This window comes from Hyla sarda, chromosome 6 (genome assembly GCF_029499605.1).
Source record: "Hyla sarda isolate aHylSar1 chromosome 6, aHylSar1.hap1, whole genome shotgun sequence".
Lineage (NCBI taxonomy): Eukaryota > Metazoa > Chordata > Amphibia > Anura > Hylidae > Hyla > Hyla sarda.
The window spans coordinates 215,610,411-215,630,745 of record NC_079194.1 but is presented as its reverse complement, the minus strand read 5'-3'; the positions used below and the strand labels follow the sequence as shown (position 1 = coordinate 215,630,745).

The following is a 20,335-nucleotide window of genomic DNA, read 5'->3' as shown; positions in this document are numbered from 1 at the left end:
TCTACAAGTCTAGCAAAATAGGATATGGAATCTAAGGGTCATTTCCAATGGTTCTGCAACTTGCCATTCAACAAGTAAAGTACCAATCGGCCCTTCAACGCCCAATCAAACTTGTTACATACACATCACGTGACGCAAAGGTAGATCTTGATTGGATAAAAAAACAATTATTGGCAAAAGACCTTCCTGACTGACGGCTATATTGGCCAACAGGATTACAGCATTGTAGGCACCATCAATCAGCTGTAATCCATAGATTCCATATTCTGTTTGGAATGTTGTGCACATTGTAATAAGTAATCGGATTGGCTAATTAAGTATCTGGGTGGACATGGGGAAGGATAAAGTAAGGGCATGGCTGTATAGGGCTTTGGACCCTGAATCCATCCTCTCATCAGAGTTTAAAACAATGTGCATATCAGGCTTTGAAATCCACTGGGCATTCTCCTCAGCCACTTGACCCCAGCACAATTCAACCCCTTTACCAATTAACCACTTCCCTTTGTGTGCTGGTCACCTCTTCTACCCACTGCTTGATGGAAGTGACTAACTGGTAAAGGGGCCGAACTGTTCGAGATGGCACAGTTTTTGGCCACATCTTGTCTCAACCACCCAAAAGTCAGGCAGGAGAAAAGAAGTACTACTGAGTACTGTAATAAATACAATAATAAATGAAACACGTAGGCTTGGATTCTTTTCTTAATCATACGTACTTAGTCAGCATGTGCAAATTAACTGGAGCTCTCAACAAGAGCAAGTGCTAGCACAGTTTTAGACCCTATGTGAGCCACCATAATGGGCTGATTTTTTTTCTAACAAACATACATTCATCCCCTCCAGGCAGGAGATTATCAGGCTGCAGCTCGATCAAAGCTTATTTTTGATGGATCAATAGCTAATGGATATCATTCAGTCGTGCCATGTACAACCACATAATCTTTAATGCTCATTAGTCTGACACAACATTTATGGGAAGATTGATCCCATTAGAGACATCGTGGCAGACCGATGTATACACAGAAGAACCACTGTCTAGGTTTTTATATGTTTTGTTTTAACCTAAACCTAATTTTAGTATTAGTAGACAGAAAAGAAACTATAAGGTTCAGGGTATATTATAGGAAATACAATATTAGAAGGATTAGAGATTGTTCATTGAGTAAAGTTACTGGAAACATAAATAAAATACAGAATGACATGTGCTGTACCTTTCCTGGTGGCTTTCTGAGTTCTCCTCCACGCATATCCATAGATGGTGGCACTTGATAAATTTCTTGAGCAGGGGTCATTGATGGTGGCACCTGGTAGATATCTTGTCCTGTCCCTGCAGAAGGTGGAATCTGATAAATGTCCTGAGACTGAGGTGGGGTGGTGGATCCTACTGGCACCTGGTAGAGCTCTTGTGGTTGATTCATGGATGGGGGAACCTGATAAATGTCTTGGCTTGTGAATTGATGTTGGGGTAGCTGGTTTTGATACAAGGTAGATTGCTTAGAAGGCGTTGTTTGACCAGGGTGTTGTGGCCCCTGAGGGGCCTGGTAATGTGTTTGCTGTCCTTTAGGCATGGCTGGAACTAAGTAAACACTATCTGCACTCTGGCTCTGGTACGACGGGTGCATTGTAGTGTACTGATTTGTGGAAAGAACATTGTAGACACTTTGATTGTTATAAGGCAATGGAGTCTGAGGTGGTTGCTGCTGAGGGGACTGTTGCTGAGGTTTCTGTTGGCTCTGGTCATTTCCTTGTTTCTTGTCATACATTCCCACCAGAATTTTTAGCCTGTTTCCAGGCACAATTCCTTGCCTTCCATGCAGAGAACAAAGCCACCAGCCATCTAGACCTTGAGTGTTACGTTCCAGCACCGTCATGATATCCCCTTTTCTAAAGGATAACTCGTCTGGTGACTCTGCAACATTGTCATACAGAGCTTTGGCCAATACATTCTGCAAAATACACAGATACAAAAACATTAGTGAACATATTTTTGAGGAGAATTATTTTACACAAACATCATGTCTACAATCTCAAAACTGCAAACCATGCAAAACTACTTGAGGATTTAAAAAGTGAATAAAAGTGAATATCAGACTAATCTAACCATCATAATAATAGAGTTACTTGATCTTATATGTTATGTTAGACTATAGCATTGTTTAACAAACATTGGAATTCAACTTGGTTTTTGCTCTGATAAGCATTGCTGTGAGACCTTATATAGAAGGGGATGTGTCTTCCTAAATCCTGTCCGATCACCTGAATTTACTACAGGTGACTCCAACCCAGGTGTAGAGACATCTCAGAGATGATCTAGGGAAATTGGTCATAGCAAAGGGTCTGAATACTTAAAGGGGTACAACTCCCCTAGACATCTTTGGACATCCTTTGGATAGGGGATAAGATGTTAGATCGCCGCGGTCCCGCTGCTGGGGAGCCCTGGGATCCCGCTGCGGCACTGCACTATCATTACAGCACAGAGCGAGTTCGCTCTGCACGTAATGACGTGCAATACAGGGGCCGGAGCATTGTTACGTCATGGCTCCACCCCTCGTGATGTCACATCCCGCCCCTCGTGACATCACGCCCCCTACCATAGACTTGCATTAAGGGGATGGGCCGTGATGTCATGAGGGGCGGAGCCATGACATCACGCTGCTCCGTCCCCCGTATCGCCCGTCATTACGCACAGAGCGAACTCGCTCTGTGCTGTAATGATAGTGGGGTGCCGCAGCGGGGATCCCAGGGCTCCTCAGCAGCGGAACCGCGGCTATCTGACATCTTATCCCCTATCCTTTGGATAGGGGATAAGATGTCTAGGGGCGGAGTACCCCTTTAAGTACAACAAAATGTGAAAAAGTGAAAGGGTCTGAAGACTTTTCAAATGCATTGTATGTGTATGTGTAGTCTTCCTTCTTAGCATAAATTATTCTACAAAACAAATATTAAAATGGCTAAGAAATGCAGAGTAGTGTAACATTCTCAAATATTAATACTGTAGTTTAGTCAACTCTTGAATGTGAAGGAATGTGAAGCATCTTGCAGCAGAGTTGGATAGGTCAAAGTGGTCAACTTCAAAGCTACTAGTGCTAATCTCTCTGTATGTAGGAGGAGAGAGGAAATATTCCCACCAACCATATGAGACACTAGTTAACAAACCACCACATTCCATCCAACAATTGTGGTTCTATCTTCCAATGATATTCCCATGGAAAAATCCACATACTGCCAAATACAAAGGAACAAAAAGTCTCCAAAGATGCCTTACAGAAAACATGTTACTGTACAGACCATTTCCCCAAAATCAAATGAAATTGTACCTGTAATGTATCTTTAAGTCCTAATGGTCTTTTTCATTAATTTGTTAAAATTGTATTCAGCCATTTCTTATAGCTGTCGGTTCTTGAAAAGCAGGGTGACCTCCAAAAATGGCTGCCCTCTAACATGTCATCAATATTCCTCAACATATTTGCCTAGCTTCAGTGTCATGTACCACTCATTTTCTAATCTCTTCATAACTAAGGGCCCTATGGAGCAATTATTGGTGAAATAGGCCAAGATTGCATAAAAGGGCCAGCGATCAGAAACAAAACCACTGGTTTGTTGGCTTATCACTTTATTTTTGATCTGTTAAAAAAAACTATAGTTTTCAGCATCACATCTCCCCATGCAAAAGGGCATGTGTGCCTGATGAATGATGGGCCATATAAACAATCTAGCGAACATTCAATTGGCCCTCCCTCCATGGTGGAGCGCCGGTTTATGAGATCAGCGCTTGTTTGGAGTGAGCCTTGGGTCATATAATAGGGCCTTTTAGAAATATCTGTGAGCCTTGGGTCATTTAATAGGGCCTTTATTAATATCTGTGAGCCTTGGGTCATTTAATAGGGCCTTTATTAATATCTGTAAGCCTTGGGTCATTTAATAGGGCCTTTATTAATATCTGTGAGCCTTGGGTCATTTAATAGGGCCTTTATTAATATCTGTGAGCCTTGGGTCATTTAATAGGGCCTTTATTAATATCTGTGAGCCTTGGGTCATTTAATAGGGCCTTTATTAGTATCTGTGAGGCTGGGTTCACATCACATTTTTCCCCATACGGGAGCGCATACGGCAGGGGAGAGCTAGAAACTTGCGCTCCCGTATCCTGCTGTATGCAGTCCCGTATGTAATTAATTTCAATGAGCTGACCGGAGTCAACCGGTTGGCTCATTTTTCCCCCTATGCTGTTTTCTATGCTGTTTTCTACTGGACTTATAACCTTGGTTTAACAAAACGTGATGTGAACCCAGCCTGAGCCTTGGGTCATTTCATAGGGCCTTTAGTGGCCACTGTCATCTATAAATTCATTTGAACTGTTGTACTGACAAAAGCTTTGATCAGGGAGAGTCTAAGTATTTCAGATCTCCACTGATCAGGAGGATGAGCCGGAAGAAGTTCACACTAATTGCGTTCTCTCTTGGCTCTGTGTCATGTGATCGAGACAAACTCTGTAACTCTATGAGCGTGCCTCGATCACGTAACATGGAGCCGGGAGAGGAGTCCATGGCAGCACAGACTTCTCCTGACTCATTCTCCTGATAGGCGGAGGTCTAAACACTCAGACCGTGCTAGACATGTCAAAAGTTTTTTTTTTTGTTTTTTTTACAGATGACAGGCACAGCATTCAAGGCTTTAATCCACATTTAATACAATGCCTGAAACCTACAATAATGCAAAGAAACAGATTTTTTTTTTTTTTACAGTTTGTGATGGAGAACAATTAAAGGGGTTGTCCGATTCAGAAAACTCAGTTTTAAGCAATCTAATAGTGAATTTAGAATTCATATATGGGGGTCCCTGTTCAGTCACCTTACAAAGGGTGCTACTCCCTCTGGATAACCAAGAGCATATGTCCATAACAAAATAAGCACAAATAGAGAAGATTTATCAAAACCTGTCCAGAGGAAAAGTTGCTGAGTTGCCCATAGCAACCAATCAGATTCCTTCTTTTATTTTTGAAAAGACCTCTGAAAAAGGAAATAAGCAATCTGGTTGCTATGGGCAACTCAGCAATTTTTCCTCTGAACAGGTTTTGATAAATCTTCGCAGATTACTTTAGTAGGCAGCATGTAAAGTTTTTGTCTCTGGTGGTAATGCATCGGAATTAATACTTGAATATTCCTTATAGGAAAAAAAAGGGCCTTGTATGTATATAAAATATATAAAATAATAGGGGAAAAAAACACTACTCATCTCTTCAATCCTTTGCATTTCCAGTGCAGGTGATGTGCTGTACCAGTCATGTGACTATTGCAACCAATCATTGGCTAGCTTGAACTCAAAGACAGGCAAGAACCTCTTGTAATTTTGCGCTGGATCAGTGGGGGATTAAAGAGGTGAGTAGTTCAGTAAGTCCAGTTAAAATCATTATTGGGGTAGTTGTATACTTGCCAGCAGTTACAATGTTTTATTTTTTACATGACTATATATATATATATATATATATATATATATATATATATATATATAATGTTACCACAGAACAAAAAGAGCTATCCGCACTCACGGCAAGGCTTCTGACTCTGTGTTCCTAGACGGAGATGCCGGCAGACTCGGGCATAGCGCTCGGAGGCTATTACCGGTTATTTCGCGCAGCAAGCGCTCGGAGGCTATCACCGGTTATTTTGCGCAGCAAGCGCTTTTGCGCTTGCTGCGCAAAATAACCGGTGATAGCCTCCGAGCGCTATGCATCCTGACCTGCCCGAGTCTGCCGGCATCTCCGTCTAGGAACACAGAGTCAGAAGCCATGCGGTGAGTGCGGATAGCTCTTTTTGTTCTGTGGTTACATAATATGTGACACATCTCTGTATTAATTGTTTCCAGTACCTCCGCCGACTCCATACTCCAATGTCTCCTCTGCTGCCTCACTCCTGAACATATTAAGCTACCACATTAACCCCTGACATTCCGCATTAGGGCTCGTTCACACTGCGGAATCTCCGCTCGCTGAATTCAGCGAGCGGAGATTCCACCTGGCCGAATACTTCGGCTCTAGGGCCGTGGAGCACTGAGCCGTCACCACTGATGGCTATGGTCCGCTCGCGGATTCTGCACAAAGAATGAACATGTTCTTTCTTTGCACGGAACACTTTCAGCGGCGGAAATGTCCGCCGCTGGAACTCCGCAGTGTGAACGGGTCTCGCGGAGACCCGTTCCCACTAATGTTAAAGTTCACACCGCGGAATTGCACCCGGAAGTTCCGCGGCAATTCCGTAGTGTGAACGTACCCATAGGTGGTGCCGTCCTTTGATTCTTTTACACACACACATATATATATATATATATATACACACATACATACTAGTTTTATGTTTTAAAAAGCTTTATAGTTGATTCATTGGTCCAGCGTATGTGTGTAAATAAAAGTGACACTGAAAATAAAGACCCACATATGTTCTGGGTATAGGCCAATTCTCACTACACGGCTGAGCGCTTACGTAAGTGCCCTACACACGTTGCTTGTGTTGTAAATACAGCTGTTGGTGAACACACCTATCTACATAGATGTTAAACATTAACTGCACTGAAATGTCTGCTTATTGTTAGTTTCATTACAGAGGCTATCTGCATTGCTACTGATTTTATCCTCTACAGAGGTACAAGCAGTGAAATGAATAAGAGGCAGTCTGAGACGCTTCTTTTTCATACTTTTTGTCATATTCATTTGGGAAGTAACAGAATTTAGGAATGTTTCTTATATCTATTTATGGTTATACGAAGTAATATTTATGACATTTCTGGTGTTACTCGCTTTACATTCTTGAATGAGATAGTTATTAAAGTGTCCCTGTAGTTTCAAAACCTTTTAAAAAACCTGCATAGTTTTGTTACATTGACCCTTCAGAGTAAATGTAAAAGCTTTCACTGATGTTATTGAGCCCCTGAGAGCCCTTTACGGGGCACAGCTATATCTTATTCTCTTCACATCAGGCAGTGTGAACAGAGCTGGGTTGTTTTCTAAGTAGTACTCACATAGAGGCTTAAAGGGGTAGTCCAGTGGTGAAAAACTTATCCCCTATCCTAAGGATAGGGGATAAGTTTGAGATCGCGGGGGGTCCGAACGCTGGGGCCCCCTGCGATCTCTCTGTACGGGGGCCAGGCTCTCCGGCCAGATATCGGGTGTCGACCCCCCGCACGAAGCGGCGGCCGACACACCCCCTCAATACATCTCAATGGCAGAGCCGGAGATTGCCAAAGGCAGCGCTTTGGCTCTGCCATAGAGTTGTATTAAGGGGGCGTGTCGGCCGCCGCTTCGTGCGGAGGCCGACACGCCCCCTTCCCGCAGGCTGTCGGGGCTCCGTACAGGAGATCGCAGGGGGCCCCAGCGGTCGGACCCCCCCGCGATCTGCAACTTATCCCCTATCCTTAGGATAGGGGATAAGTTGTTCACCACTGGGTCACCACTGGACTACTCCTTTAAAGGGGTACGCCGGTGGAAAACTATTTTTTTTAAATCAACTGGTGCTAGAAAGTTAAACAGATTTGTAAATTACTTCTAATTAAAAATCTTAATCCTTCCAGTACTTACAGTGGGGCAAAAAAGTATTTAGACAGCCACCAATTGTGCAAGTTCTCCCAGATGAGAGAGACCTGTCATTTTCATCATAAGTATACCTCAACTATGAGAGACATAATGAGAAATAAAAAATAAAAAAATCCATAAAATCACATTGTCCGATTGTTAAAGAATTTATTTGCAAATTATGGTGGAAAATAAGTTTTTGGTCAATAACACCCTTTGTTGGCAATGACAGAGGGCAAACGTTTTCTGTAAGTCTTCATAAGGTTTTCACACACACACACATACACACACACTGTTGCTGGTATTTTGGCCCATTCCTTCATGCAGATCTCCTCTAGAGCAGTGATATTTTGGGGCTGTCGCTGGGCAACACGGACTTCCACCTCCCTCCAAAGGTTTTCTATGGGGTTGAGATCTGGAGATTCGCTAGGCCCCTCCTTGAAATGCTTCTTACGAAGCCACTCCTTCGTTGTCTGGGGGAGTGTTTAAGATCATTGTCATACTGAAAGACCCAGCCACATTTCATCTTCAATGCCCTTGCTGATGGAAGGAGGTTTTCACTCAAAATCTTGGGTACTTAAGGCCGATACGGGCCTTAAGAGGTTAAAGAATGAATTTTTACCATCATATCTCTAAGTGCATGGCTTACATGGATATGCGGGTACATCCAGTGGTGCAGAAGTTTTTCATTACCCTTTATACAGCAGTCAAGTTCTGGGAAAAAAAGGGGGGAACTCACCCAAGATTTCCACTCAAGGGCTGGCCCTGCAGGACTCTGCTGTGGAAAAAGTGCAGGAACTCAGTTCCCACAGGACTTGAACTCTGCCTTTATACTTTGCTCCTGCTGCTCCCCATTTTCAAGGTAATACATTGCTTATCTGAAGAAACCTGGAAGCAAGGAGAGTGTTTAAGGCACCAAGAAGACTCTCCTAGCTCTGGATAAACAAGTTTGTTCATTGCTTAACACTAGAAGCTCTCCAGGGCAGGACTGTCAAATGTTTGATGGAAAATTGTCCCTCCCAGCATGAGAATGCGTGTTTTGTAAAAGGCTATAAAATGCACTTATCTAAAACATTAAGCTATAAGCTCTGCAGTTGACCATCTATCTGTCTATGATTGTTTAGACAATAATATGTCCTATTCATTATTTTCAATATTAAGTTTGTCATAGTCAAATATAATTTGGTTCAGTACCTTGGCATCTCTATTTTCAGTATCACAGGACAAAAAAAGGATCAGGAAAGCAAAAATTCCTCTCCATTGGCAAGAAATTATCCGTTTTGATAATATAAAAATTAGGCTCAAGTGCCCAGGGGGCATTCCCCATCTTAGAAAGAGCCAAGGTAGGTGCAGCATGTGTCCTCTTTAAAACTACTTCACGTCCCGCTTGCATTAACCTACCCTATTTCACTGACAGCCACAAGATAAATAGAACATGGGCAAGACTTACCTGGGCTTATGCATTGGGGTCTTTAACCCCTTAAGGACTGAGCCCTTTTTCACCTTAAGGACTCGGCCATTTTTTGCAATTCTGACCACTGTCACTTTAAACATTAATAACTCTGGGATGCTTTTAGTTATCATTCTGATTCCGAGATAGTTTTTTCGTGACATATTCTACTTTAACATAGTGGTAAAATTTTGTGGTAACTTGCATCCTTTCTTGGTGAAAAATCCCAAAATTTGATGAAAAATGTGAAAATTTTGCATTTTTCTAACTTTGAAGCTCTCTGCTTGTAAGCAAAATGGATATTCCAAAAAAAAAAAAATTTTATTCACATATACAATATGTCTACTTTATGTTTGCATCATAACATTGACATGTTTTTACTTTTGGAAGACACCAGAGGGCTTTGAAGTTCTGCAGCAATTTTCCAATTTTTCACAAAATTTTGAAACTCGCTTTTTTTCAGGGACCAGTTCAGGTTTGAAGTGAATTTGAAGGGTCTTCATATTAGAAATACCCCACAAATTACCCCATTATAAAAACTGCACCCCCCAAAGAATTAAAAATTACATTCATTCAGCGTTTTAACCCTTTAGGTGTTTCACAGGAATAGCAGCAAAGTGAAGGAGAAAATTCACAATCTTCATTTTTTACACTTGCATGTTCTTGTAGACCCAATTTTTTTATTTTTGCAAGGGGTAAAAAGGAGAAAATTTTTACTTGTATTTGAAACCCAATTTCTCTCGAGTAAGCACATACCTCATATGTCTATGTAAATTGTTCGGCGGGCGCAGTAGAGGGCTCAGAAGGGAAGGAGTGACAAATGGTTTTTGGGGGGCATGTCACCTTTAGGAGGCCCTATGGTGCCAGAACAGCAAAAAAAAAAAAAAAAAAAAAAAACACATGGCATACCATTTTGGAAACTAGACCCCTCGGGGAACATAACAAGGGGTAAAGTGAACCTTAATACCCCACAGGTGATTCACGACTTTTGCATATGTAAAAAAAAAATTTTTTTTCCTAAAATGCTTGGTTTCCCAAAAGTTTTACATTTTTAAAAAGGGTAATAGCAGAAAATACCCCCCAAAATTTGAAGCCCAATTTCTCCCGATTCAAAAAACACCCCATATGTGGGTGAAAAGTGCTCTGCTGGCGCACTACAGGTCTCAGAAGAGAAGGAGTCACATTAGGCTTTTTGAAAGCAAATTTTGCTCTGGGGGCATGCCGCATTTAGGAAGCCCCTATGGTGCCAGGACAGCAAAAAAAAAACCCACATGGCATACCATTTTGGAAACTAGACCCCACAGGGAACGTAACAAGGGGTTAAGTGAACCTTTATACCCCACAGGTGTTTCACGACTTTTGCATATGTAAAAAAATATATATTTTTTCTACCTAAAATGCTTCTTTTCCCCAAAATTTTACATTTTTAAAAAGGGTATAAGCAGAAAATAGACCCCAAAATTTGTAACACAATTTCTCCCGAGTACGGCGATACCCCATATGTGGCCCTAAACTTTTGCCTTGAAATACGACAGGGCTCCAAAGTGAGAGCGCCATGCGCATTTGAGGCCTAGGTTAGGGATTGCATAGGGGTGGACATAGGGGTATTCTACGCCAGTGATTCCCAAATATGGTGCCTCCAGCTGTTGTAAAACTCCCAGCATGCCTGGACAGTCAGTGGCTGTCTGGTAATACTGGGAGTAGTTGTTTTGCAAAAGCTGAAGGCTCCGTTTTGGAAACAGTGGCGTACCAGACGTTTTTCATTTTTATTGGGGAGGGGGGCTGTGTAGGGGTATGTGTATATGTAGTGTTTTTTACTTTTTATTTTATTTTGTGTTGGTGTAGTGTAGTGTTTTTAGGGTACAGTCGCACGGGCAGGGGTTCACAGTAGTTTCTCGCTGGCAGTTTGAGCTGCAGCCGGATACTTACTGTAAACCTCCGCCCATGTGAGTGTACCCTGTACATTCACATTGGGGGGGGGGGGGCAACATCCAGCTGTTGCAAAACTACAACTCCCAGCATGCGCTGACAGACTGTACATGCTGAGAGTTTTAGTTTTGCAACAGCTGTGGGCACACTGGTTGTGTAGTTTGTGACATAACTCAGTGTTTCACAAACAGTGTGCCTCCAGCTGTTGCAAAACTACAACTCCCAGTATGTACGGTGCATGCTGGGAGTTGTAGTTTCCAACAGCTGGAGGCACACCGGTCGTGGAACACTGAGTTAGGTAAAAAAAAAACTCTGAGTTTCACAACCAGTGAGCCTTCAGCTGTTGCAAAACTACAACTCTCAGCAGTCACCGACAGCCAACGGGCATGCTGGGAGTTGTAGTTATGCAACCAGCAGATGCACCACTACAACTCCCAGCATGCACTTTAGCTGTTTGTGCAAGCTGGGAGTTGTAGTTATACAACAGCTGAAGGTACACTTTTCCATAGAAAAAATGTGCCTCCAGCTGTTGCAAAACTAGAAGTCCCAGCATGCCCATAAGGAAATGCTGGGAGTTGTTGTGGTATGCCTCCTGCTGTTGCATAACTACAGCTCCCAGCATGCCCTTTTTGCATGCTGGGAGCTGTTGCTAAGCAACAGCAGGAGGCTGTCACTCACGTCCAACAATCCACGCTGCAGGTTAGTCCCTCCCGCCGCCGCCGCTCCTGGGGCCCCGATCCCAACAGGAACGCCGGGGATTGGGGTCCCCAGCTCCCGTAGTCCACGTCCCGCACCCACTCACGTGCTCCGGAAGAGGGGCGGAGTGGGTTGCGGTAGTGACACCCGCAGCAGGTGCCCTGATTGGTCGGTTTACCAGCCGACGAATCAGGGCGATCGTGAGGTGGCACCAATGCCACCTCACCCCTGCTGGCTATGGCTGTTCGGAGCCGTCAGAGACGGCCCCGAACAGCCTGTAATTCTGGGTCACCGGGTCACTGGAGACCCGATTGACCCGGAATCCACCGCAGATCGCTGGGCTGAATTGTCCAGCGATCTGCGGCCATCGATGACATGGGGGGTCATAATGACCCCCCTGGGCGATATGCCGGGATGCCTGCTGAACGATTTCAACAGGCATCGGGCACCGGCTCCCCTCCAGCTAGCGGCGGGGGGCCGGGAATGGACAGGACGTACTCAAACGTCCTGAGTCCTTAAGGACTAGGAAAAGGGGCCGTTTGAGTACGTCCTGCGTCTTTAAGGGGTTAAAGGGGTACTCCGGTGAAAAACTTTTTTTTTTTTAAATAAACTGGTGCCAGAAAGTAAAACAGATTTGTAAATTACTTCTATAAAAAAATCTTAATCCTTCCTGTACTTATTAGCTGCTGAATACTACAATGGAAATTATTTTCCATCTGAAACACAGAGCTGTCTGCTGACATCATGACCACAATGCTCTCTGCTGACATCTCTGTCCATTTTAGGAACTGTCCAGAATAAAAGGAAATCCCCATAGCAAACATATGCTGCTCTGGACAGTTCCTAAAATGGACAGAGATGTCAGCAGAGAGCACTGTGGTCATAATGTCAGTAGAGAGCTCTGTGTTTCAAAAAGAAAATAATTTCCGCTGTGGCATTCAGCAGCTAATAAGTACAGGAAGGATTAAGATTTTTTAATAGAAGTAATTTACAAATCTGTTTAACTTTCTGGCACCAGTTGATAAAAAAAAAAAAAAAAAAAACGTTTTTCACCGGAGAACCCTTTAATCTCAATTGCATATTAACAAATAGGCTTATATCAGATTGACGGAGAGGACTATTGACATAAAAAGGTATGTCTGGAATGATCATGACTAGCCCTCTCCATGGGTTTATCTACACCACTGTTTTTACCCATACAGCTCTTTCCTGGTCCCTGGTCCTGTCACAGGAAGATTTGGTTTGGCTGATCGTCCATGGCAGTGGCTTATTTCTCCAAAACAAAAGGATTGGAGAGTTCATATCCTACATGAACCATTCTTCTCTGATGGGGGAGATTCCGGAAGCCTCCATACAATGCAGACTGTTGCCTGGTTCAGACAACTGTTCTCTAATGTGTATATTGCCCTTTAAGAGGTTGTCAGTATTAAAAGAATAGGCTGCCTTTTGTTTGTTTGTTTATTTTTTTCTAAACAATGTGCAACCCCTTTTAGGTTGTTTGTGCTCAAAACGTTACAGCCAACAGTGTGGAGCTGAGTCAGGGCTTTGTCCGGACCTTTCCATCCCACAGAAAACGTCAATTATGCGTTTAAATAAAAAAAAAAAAAAAGAGGATTTAAGTGAATTACAGGGATTAAAATGTCTTTTTAGATACCTCTTCTATAATCTCAGTAAATTATAATGCTAGATGCTGATATGCTGCAATAGCTGTTACACACTTCACACTAGGTCTATCTTATCTACACTAACAGTCCTTTCTGTAAAGGTGACCATAAACCTCAACAGCTGCTGGACGAACCAGCCATATACAGTAACATCTGACTATGCCAAGATTCTTGGGTTGTGTTATGTGTAAAGTCCAGATTAATCCGTTTCCCTGAATTATTACTTTTTCCCTTATTTCTACCCCCCCCCCCCCCAAGAAACAGTACCATATATATATATATATATATATATATATATATATATATATATATATATGTAGGTATTACATGATTTATATAAGTTGACATGATTTTTATAGTCTGTGTTTTGTGCTCCTTTCGTTATCCTGTGTTGAATTGTTCCGTGTCATTTACAACCTGATGCGATGCATTGTAAACAGCTGTAGAGTTTAACATTAATAAAGCACTACAACGGTATAACAATACAAAACTATCATGCAATGGATCCTGTGTTGAGTCTAGAGAGCCTGTTCAAATAAATAAATGACTTGTCTTTAAATTGAATTCATCTGAAATTATTCAGCGTTTTCTCCTTTTCCTGCCAGGAGTCGTTCAATGTCATATGAAGGAGCAGTTACACAATATTTACTCTGTGGCTGAATCAGAGGGCAGTCAACCGTTCTCCTACCTCGTGCCCAACCTCTTACTACACCAACCTCCCAGGTTTTATGTCCTGCATTCTTTTATCATTTGTCAAGGGCTAAAAGAAGAAAAGTACAGCACAAGTATAAATACACTAGGTGATGGTCACATTGAATATTAAAAGTATATTAAAAGGGGGCTACATAGTTACTTCAAGTAGATCGGCACTCGTTTTAGCAGCCTATTAAAGGATATCATTGATTATTGTGAAGGATCGATCGTGTTGCCTTTTACTTCCATCATTTGTAGGCTGCATTGTCCCTATTTCACAAAGAGATGTGCAGCCAACAAATTATGGCTTTTTCTTATGGCGTTTGCTTGTTCGTTGGATGGTCACTGGGCCTATTATATTACAAATAAGCTGCCCATGTACTAAGGCCCTCATGCTGGAGTGCAAACTGACAAGCTGCAGATAGTACCTACAGCTAAGGCCCCTTTCACATTGCCATTGTGACCCACAATGTTAGGCTTTTTTCTTGTTTTTTAATGCCGTTAACGTCCGTTATCCAGACGATGCACAACAGGCAACAACAAGGCCCAACAGATCCCATTAACTATTATGGGGTCCATTGAGCGCCATTGTTTCTAATGGGAGTAGTGGGAGAAAAAGACGTTGCATGATGTATTTTTTCTCCCGCTATTCTCTCCTGTTTCCCTGAGGGGTGTTGCACTGCTGTATTCAAATGGTAGAGTGAAAGAAGCCTAAAGGTGGACTTCTTATTAGGATATACCTAGATCCTAAAACCTCACTATCTTTAAAGGGGTATTCCAGGATTTTTTTTTACTGGGGCTGTAAAGTTAGTGTAGTTCATAATATAGTGTCTGTACCTGTGTGTGACGGTTTTCTCACAATTCTTATGTGATTTTCACTCCAATATTTATTTTTAACAGCATACAAAATGACTGTTGTCTTAGATTTTTCCGAGGTTGCAATGCGGCCGAGACCTGACTCACTAGTCAGCTTAAATGGGTGGAGCGATCGCTTGGTGGGAGAGATCAATCTGCAACTAATGCAACAGCTGTAGGCACCCTGATTGAAAACCACAGTTCTTTTGGATGGATGCAGCTCATTTATGTTTCAGTGGGTGGGGTGGCTGATGTGTGGGAGGGAGGAAAATGGAATTGTGGGATTTGTAGTCAAAAAAAGAAAAGTCAAACAGGAAATACCAGTTCACAAAAAGCTAGCCACAGTATTATAGTAATCTCACAACATAGCCATTTAGCCCCAAGACAAGCGCAGATCCTTCCTAAGCATGTCCATTACTGTCCAGGTAGGTACTAAAATCACCTTATGGTGGATAATTATGGTGCAATTAATCTACAGCTATTTGTATTTGTTTCCTATGCATGTATATAGGTTAACTAAAGGATGTGAACCAGAGAAGATCTCGGACCATGATGTATTCTGTTCTTGTCCTTCCTGTGTATGTCTGTGTGATGTCAGGCAGCTCTGCAGCTGGATCCCTGCAATACTCCATTCCATGAATAGCTCCCACTTCTCTGCATATTGAGCCGGTTCCTACTCTGTGCTTGTTTGGAGAGGCAGATAATGGACGCCTGAGTACTACTTCTTCCTTACACTGTAGCAAGGCCGGAACTAGGAGCATGAATGGATGATTTATTGTATTAAACAGGCTGTTTCCTCCCAGTGAACACCACAACATGACTTCTTTTTTGACCAAACACTTATTGCATGCCATTGAAAGAGTCTTTGCCTTTGTTGTAAAATAGAAACAAAGGACAAGGGAATTATTTACTATGGCCAGTGCATAGCTGCTTCATAGATGCAACGTTTATATTGGCTGAAACGTGCCAGCTTAGTCCTAACAAAAGTCCTTTCCATCTTTGTTATGCGCCTGGCCATAATACATTAAAGGGGTTGTACCATAATAGACATTTATCACTTATCCACAGAATTGGAGTGAATGTCTCATTGCTGGGGGTCCACCGACCACTAGAATTGGACCCCCATATACATTGACAGATACCTCTTTATCTAAATGGGCACTGTCAGAATCAAAAACTAGATTAGATGTACATCTTGGAAAAACATTAACCTTACTAATATACTTCATAAAAATCATGGCTTATAAAAAAAAAAACCACTAGGGGTCCCAATATCATCCAGAACATAATACGGTCCGGCTGCAGCATTATCTTTGTCCCAGCTGAAGCACAGGCAAGGACAAAGTATAGTAAGTAACGGCAGGACTAGTATTCCTCTGTTCACTCCTGTCCTATCAGACTGCCGCAAGAAAACAGAGATGAGGGGGTTACAGAACAGCCCGTACTGATTGGATAAAGAGATCCAGCACAGCAAAGAAGACTCAGTGAGGAATTGAATACATGGTGAGTGAGGGCGGGCTCAGTGCTTGTCAGGTACACTCCCCTTCCTGAGCAGTGGAAGTCAGAATAAGGGAGAATCAGATCAAAAGTATTTGTGAGCCAAATACAGAAGCTAGACACATAAAACAGACATATATGAGCAAGATATATACGCATAATTATTATTTTTTTTTCTGTGATATCACACTGGTGCGGTATGTGGCGTCCATTGCTGCCCCGGCACCGTGTCTGTTGGGAGGCGCGGCCCAGGGACTGGTTTGAGTGGCATTTAGGCTGCTCTTCCAGTGGGTCGTTCCCCCTGTAGGCACTGGTATTGGGGCGGTGGTGGTCGCCACTCAGTACTGCACCATTTTATGCTAGGGATTTTAGGGATCAGCTACTTACAGGTGGCCATGCAAGGCTAGCCGCTTGCACTTCATGATCATAAAGTACACTAACGACCTGTAAGTTTAATAAATGTTGCTGAGAAGCCTTAGATCAAGGTGCATGTTGTGGATGTGCGACCATGTCTGTTTTTTTCTCTAGCAAAACATTAACCTTTATAATATACTTCATAAAAAAAGGGAGAATCAGATCAAAAGTATTTGTGAGCCAAATACAGAAGCTAGACACATAAAACAGACATATATGAGCAAGATATATACGCATAATTATATATTTTTTTCTGTGATGTGACAGGTTCGCTTTGAATTTATTGGACTTATCAAATCTTAAAGGGGTATTCCAGGCAAAAACAGTTTTTTATATATATCAACTGGCTCCGGAAAGTTAAACAGATTTATAAATTACTTCTATTAAAAAAATCTTAATCCTTCCAATAGTTATTAGCTTCTGAAGTTTTCTGTCTAACTGCTCAATGATGATGTCACGTCCCGGGAGCTGTGCATGATGGGAGAATATCCCCATAGGAACTGCACAGCTCCCGGGACGTGAGTCATCAGAAAGCAGTAAGACAGAAAAAAACAACTCAACTTCAGAAGCTAATAACTATTGGAAGGATTAAGATTTTTTAATAGAAGTAATTTACAAATCTGTTTAACTTTCCGGAGCCAGTTGATATATAAAAAAAAAGTTTTGGCCTGGTATACCCCTTTAACAAATCTATGCATGGCCTTACGCATTTTGTTGGCTGAGGGTTCACTCACAGACACAACCTATCAGACCAAATCCAGCTAATAGTTTCACAGATTGCTCTTTCCCATTTAGCTATGGAGTTTGACATTGACTTTGTCCCCACTGGCTGATCTGATGCAGTCATTTCACAATCCTCGGCCATTATCATACAGTATGACAGGTTCATTTATATGGGTTGCTGCAGGTAAACTTCACACAAAATTGTTCTGAGAATATTCCACCTATCAGCCAAAGGCAATCTGTGGATGTGTATTGACATTGCACAAGCAAAGGAACCGATTATTATCAACTATATATGCGCAATAAATACGGCCTTACGGGTAAGTGCTCTAGGGGAACTCTGCCAGTATAAATAGCTACCAGAGTATAACCCGACGCACTCAGTCTTCTAATCTATAGGACAACCTTGGAATTGTACAATAAGGGAACAGTTTCGCTTCTATTTTAGCATTAATAGTCTGTGATGATTGTGACGGCATAGATCACGCCGCGATTAATGAAATACTGTCACATGACTGCAGCAGAAAAACTAGGATAGATTTCTGGCTGGATCCTGGGCACACCATATAAAAATGTGCTATGCCAGCTGCAGGCTTTAAAGGGGTAGATCAGTGTTTCCCAACCAGGGTGCCTCCAGCTGTTGCGAAATGACAACTCCCAGCATGCCCGGACAGCCAACGGATAAGATGCATGATCGAGGGGGTCCTGCCACTGGGGACCCCCGTGATCTTGCATACAGCACCCATTATAATCAGTCCCCGGAGCATGTTTGCTCTGGGTCTGATTACTGGCGATCACAGCCCCTTAATGCAAGCCTATGGGAGGGGGCGTTATAGCTGTCACGCCCCTCCCATAGGCTTGCATTGAGGGGACGGAGCGTGACGTCACATGGGGAACGGGGCCGTGATGTCACAATGCTCCCGCCCCCGTGATTGCCAGCAATCAGACCCAGAGCGAACATGCTCCGGCGATTGATTATAACGGGTGCTGCGTGCAACGGGTGCAGCGAGACCCCCGCGATCAGGCATCTTGGGATAAGATGTTTTAGCACCGGAGTACCCCTTTAACTAATTCGCCGGGTGCTAGGACTGCTCGGAAACACGCCGTCTCATAGATGCCAATGTATTTCCAAGCGAAATCCGCAAAAAAAGGATAGACAAGTCTATTCTTTTTGCAGATGCCGGAATCGGGGTTTCACCTTGTGAACTGTGCAGCAGAATCCCATTGAAATCACTGGGACTCTGCTGCAGCGGAATATTTTGGCACAATTCCACACAGACATTCCGCCGTGTGAACATACCCATTGACAGATGGATAGAATTATTCTTTATGTAGCATACATTGAAGGCAAAGCTTTAGAAGATGGTCAAGACCTCATGTACATGGCCATATAGTGACTTCATTCTGACGCCATGTGGTGCACAGCCATAAGACTCTAGAAATATCACCGTATGAAGAATTCCGGGCCTCCTTGTATTGCTATTTGTTTTGTAAAGAGATGTTTTTTGGACACATTTTATATGTCGACCTATAAGAAATAGTAGTGCCATTCCCTATCGAATGCCATATAGATGATTGGTTTTCACTATAGACATTGAGACTAAAAAATCTCCTTGTGTATACAAATCCGCGTAAAACCTCCATATTGAACAATCACTGTTTTGTCTCCTAAACAGATGGATCCTGTATTGTGCCCAGCAGGATGCAACAGCAATACACATCCTGTTTTAAAAGGTACAATTTTTTTTTCCTAATCTTGAAAAAAGAACCAGCAGCTTTCAACAGGATGGAAAAACATCACGTGAATAGAAGAAAGAGCGACCTGCAATACTCTTATCCAGAGTCTGCAGCTAGAAATTGCATCTGAGGGTGCGTTCACACCACAACTGTCCCTGCAGTGGCACCTTTATATTATCATCCTGACATAATGGCATGCCAACACATTTGGGCACAAACAGGCACAGGCCATATTAAAGGGGTACTCCGGTGGAAAACCTTTTTTTTTTTCTTTACATATCAACTGGTGCCAAAAAGTTAAACAGATTTGTTAATTACTTCTATTTAAAAATCGTAATCCTTCCAGTACTTATCAGCTGCTGTATGCCACAGAGGAAGCTCTTTTCTTTTGGAATTTATTTTCTGTCTGACCACAGTGCTCTCCGCTGACACCTCTGTCCATTTAAAGAACTGTCCAGAGCAGAAGAGGTTTGCTATGGGGATTTGCTCCTGCTCTGGACTGTTCCTGACATGGACAGAGATGTCAGCAGAGAGTACGGTACTGTGGTCAGACTAAAAAGAAATGTAAAAAGAAATGTTCTTCCTGTGGAGCATACAGCAGCTGATAAGTACTGGAAGTATTAAGATTTTTAAATATAAGTCATTTACAAATCTGTTTAACTTTCTGACACCAGTTTATTTATAAAAAAAAATTGTTATCCACCGGAGTACCCCTTTAACTGTATTATCCTTGATGTAGTCAACTAGTGATTACATTCAGATCATTTATATATGTTTGGGCTTGGATCCTAAAGAGCAGCAAACCATGCTTAGGGTCTTAGCCAAAACATGAATACAGGTAGGTAATGACCTGAATGTACAAAGGCAGAGTCATAGGGGGAGATTTATCAAAACCTGTGCATAGGAAAAGTTGTCCAGTTGCCCATGGCAACCAATCAGCTTGCTTCTTTCATTTTTAACAAGGCCTCTGCAAAATGAAGGAAGCGATCTGATTGGTTGCTATGGGCATTTGATAAATCTCCCCCATAGTGTGAACCCAGCCTGGACTCTACTGCAGTAAATGATTAGCATCACTGAGGTAGAATCTATCCCAGCCATTCCTCTGCATGAGTTATCATG

The 20,335-nt window shown here is 42.4% G+C and overlaps 1 protein-coding gene across 1 annotated transcript in view; it reads right to left on the bottom strand.

Annotated features, from left to right (window-relative positions):
* BCAR1 (BCAR1 scaffold protein, Cas family member) overlaps positions 1 to 20,335 on the bottom strand; it is a 140,155-nt gene that overhangs the window by 74,943 nt on the left and 44,877 nt on the right. The window contains exon 2 of the mRNA XM_056526404.1: positions 1,209 to 1,943. Within this exon, the coding sequence (XP_056382379.1) occupies positions 1,209 to 1,943 (735 nt within the window). The remainder of the gene's footprint in view (positions 1 to 1,208; positions 1,944 to 20,335) is intronic.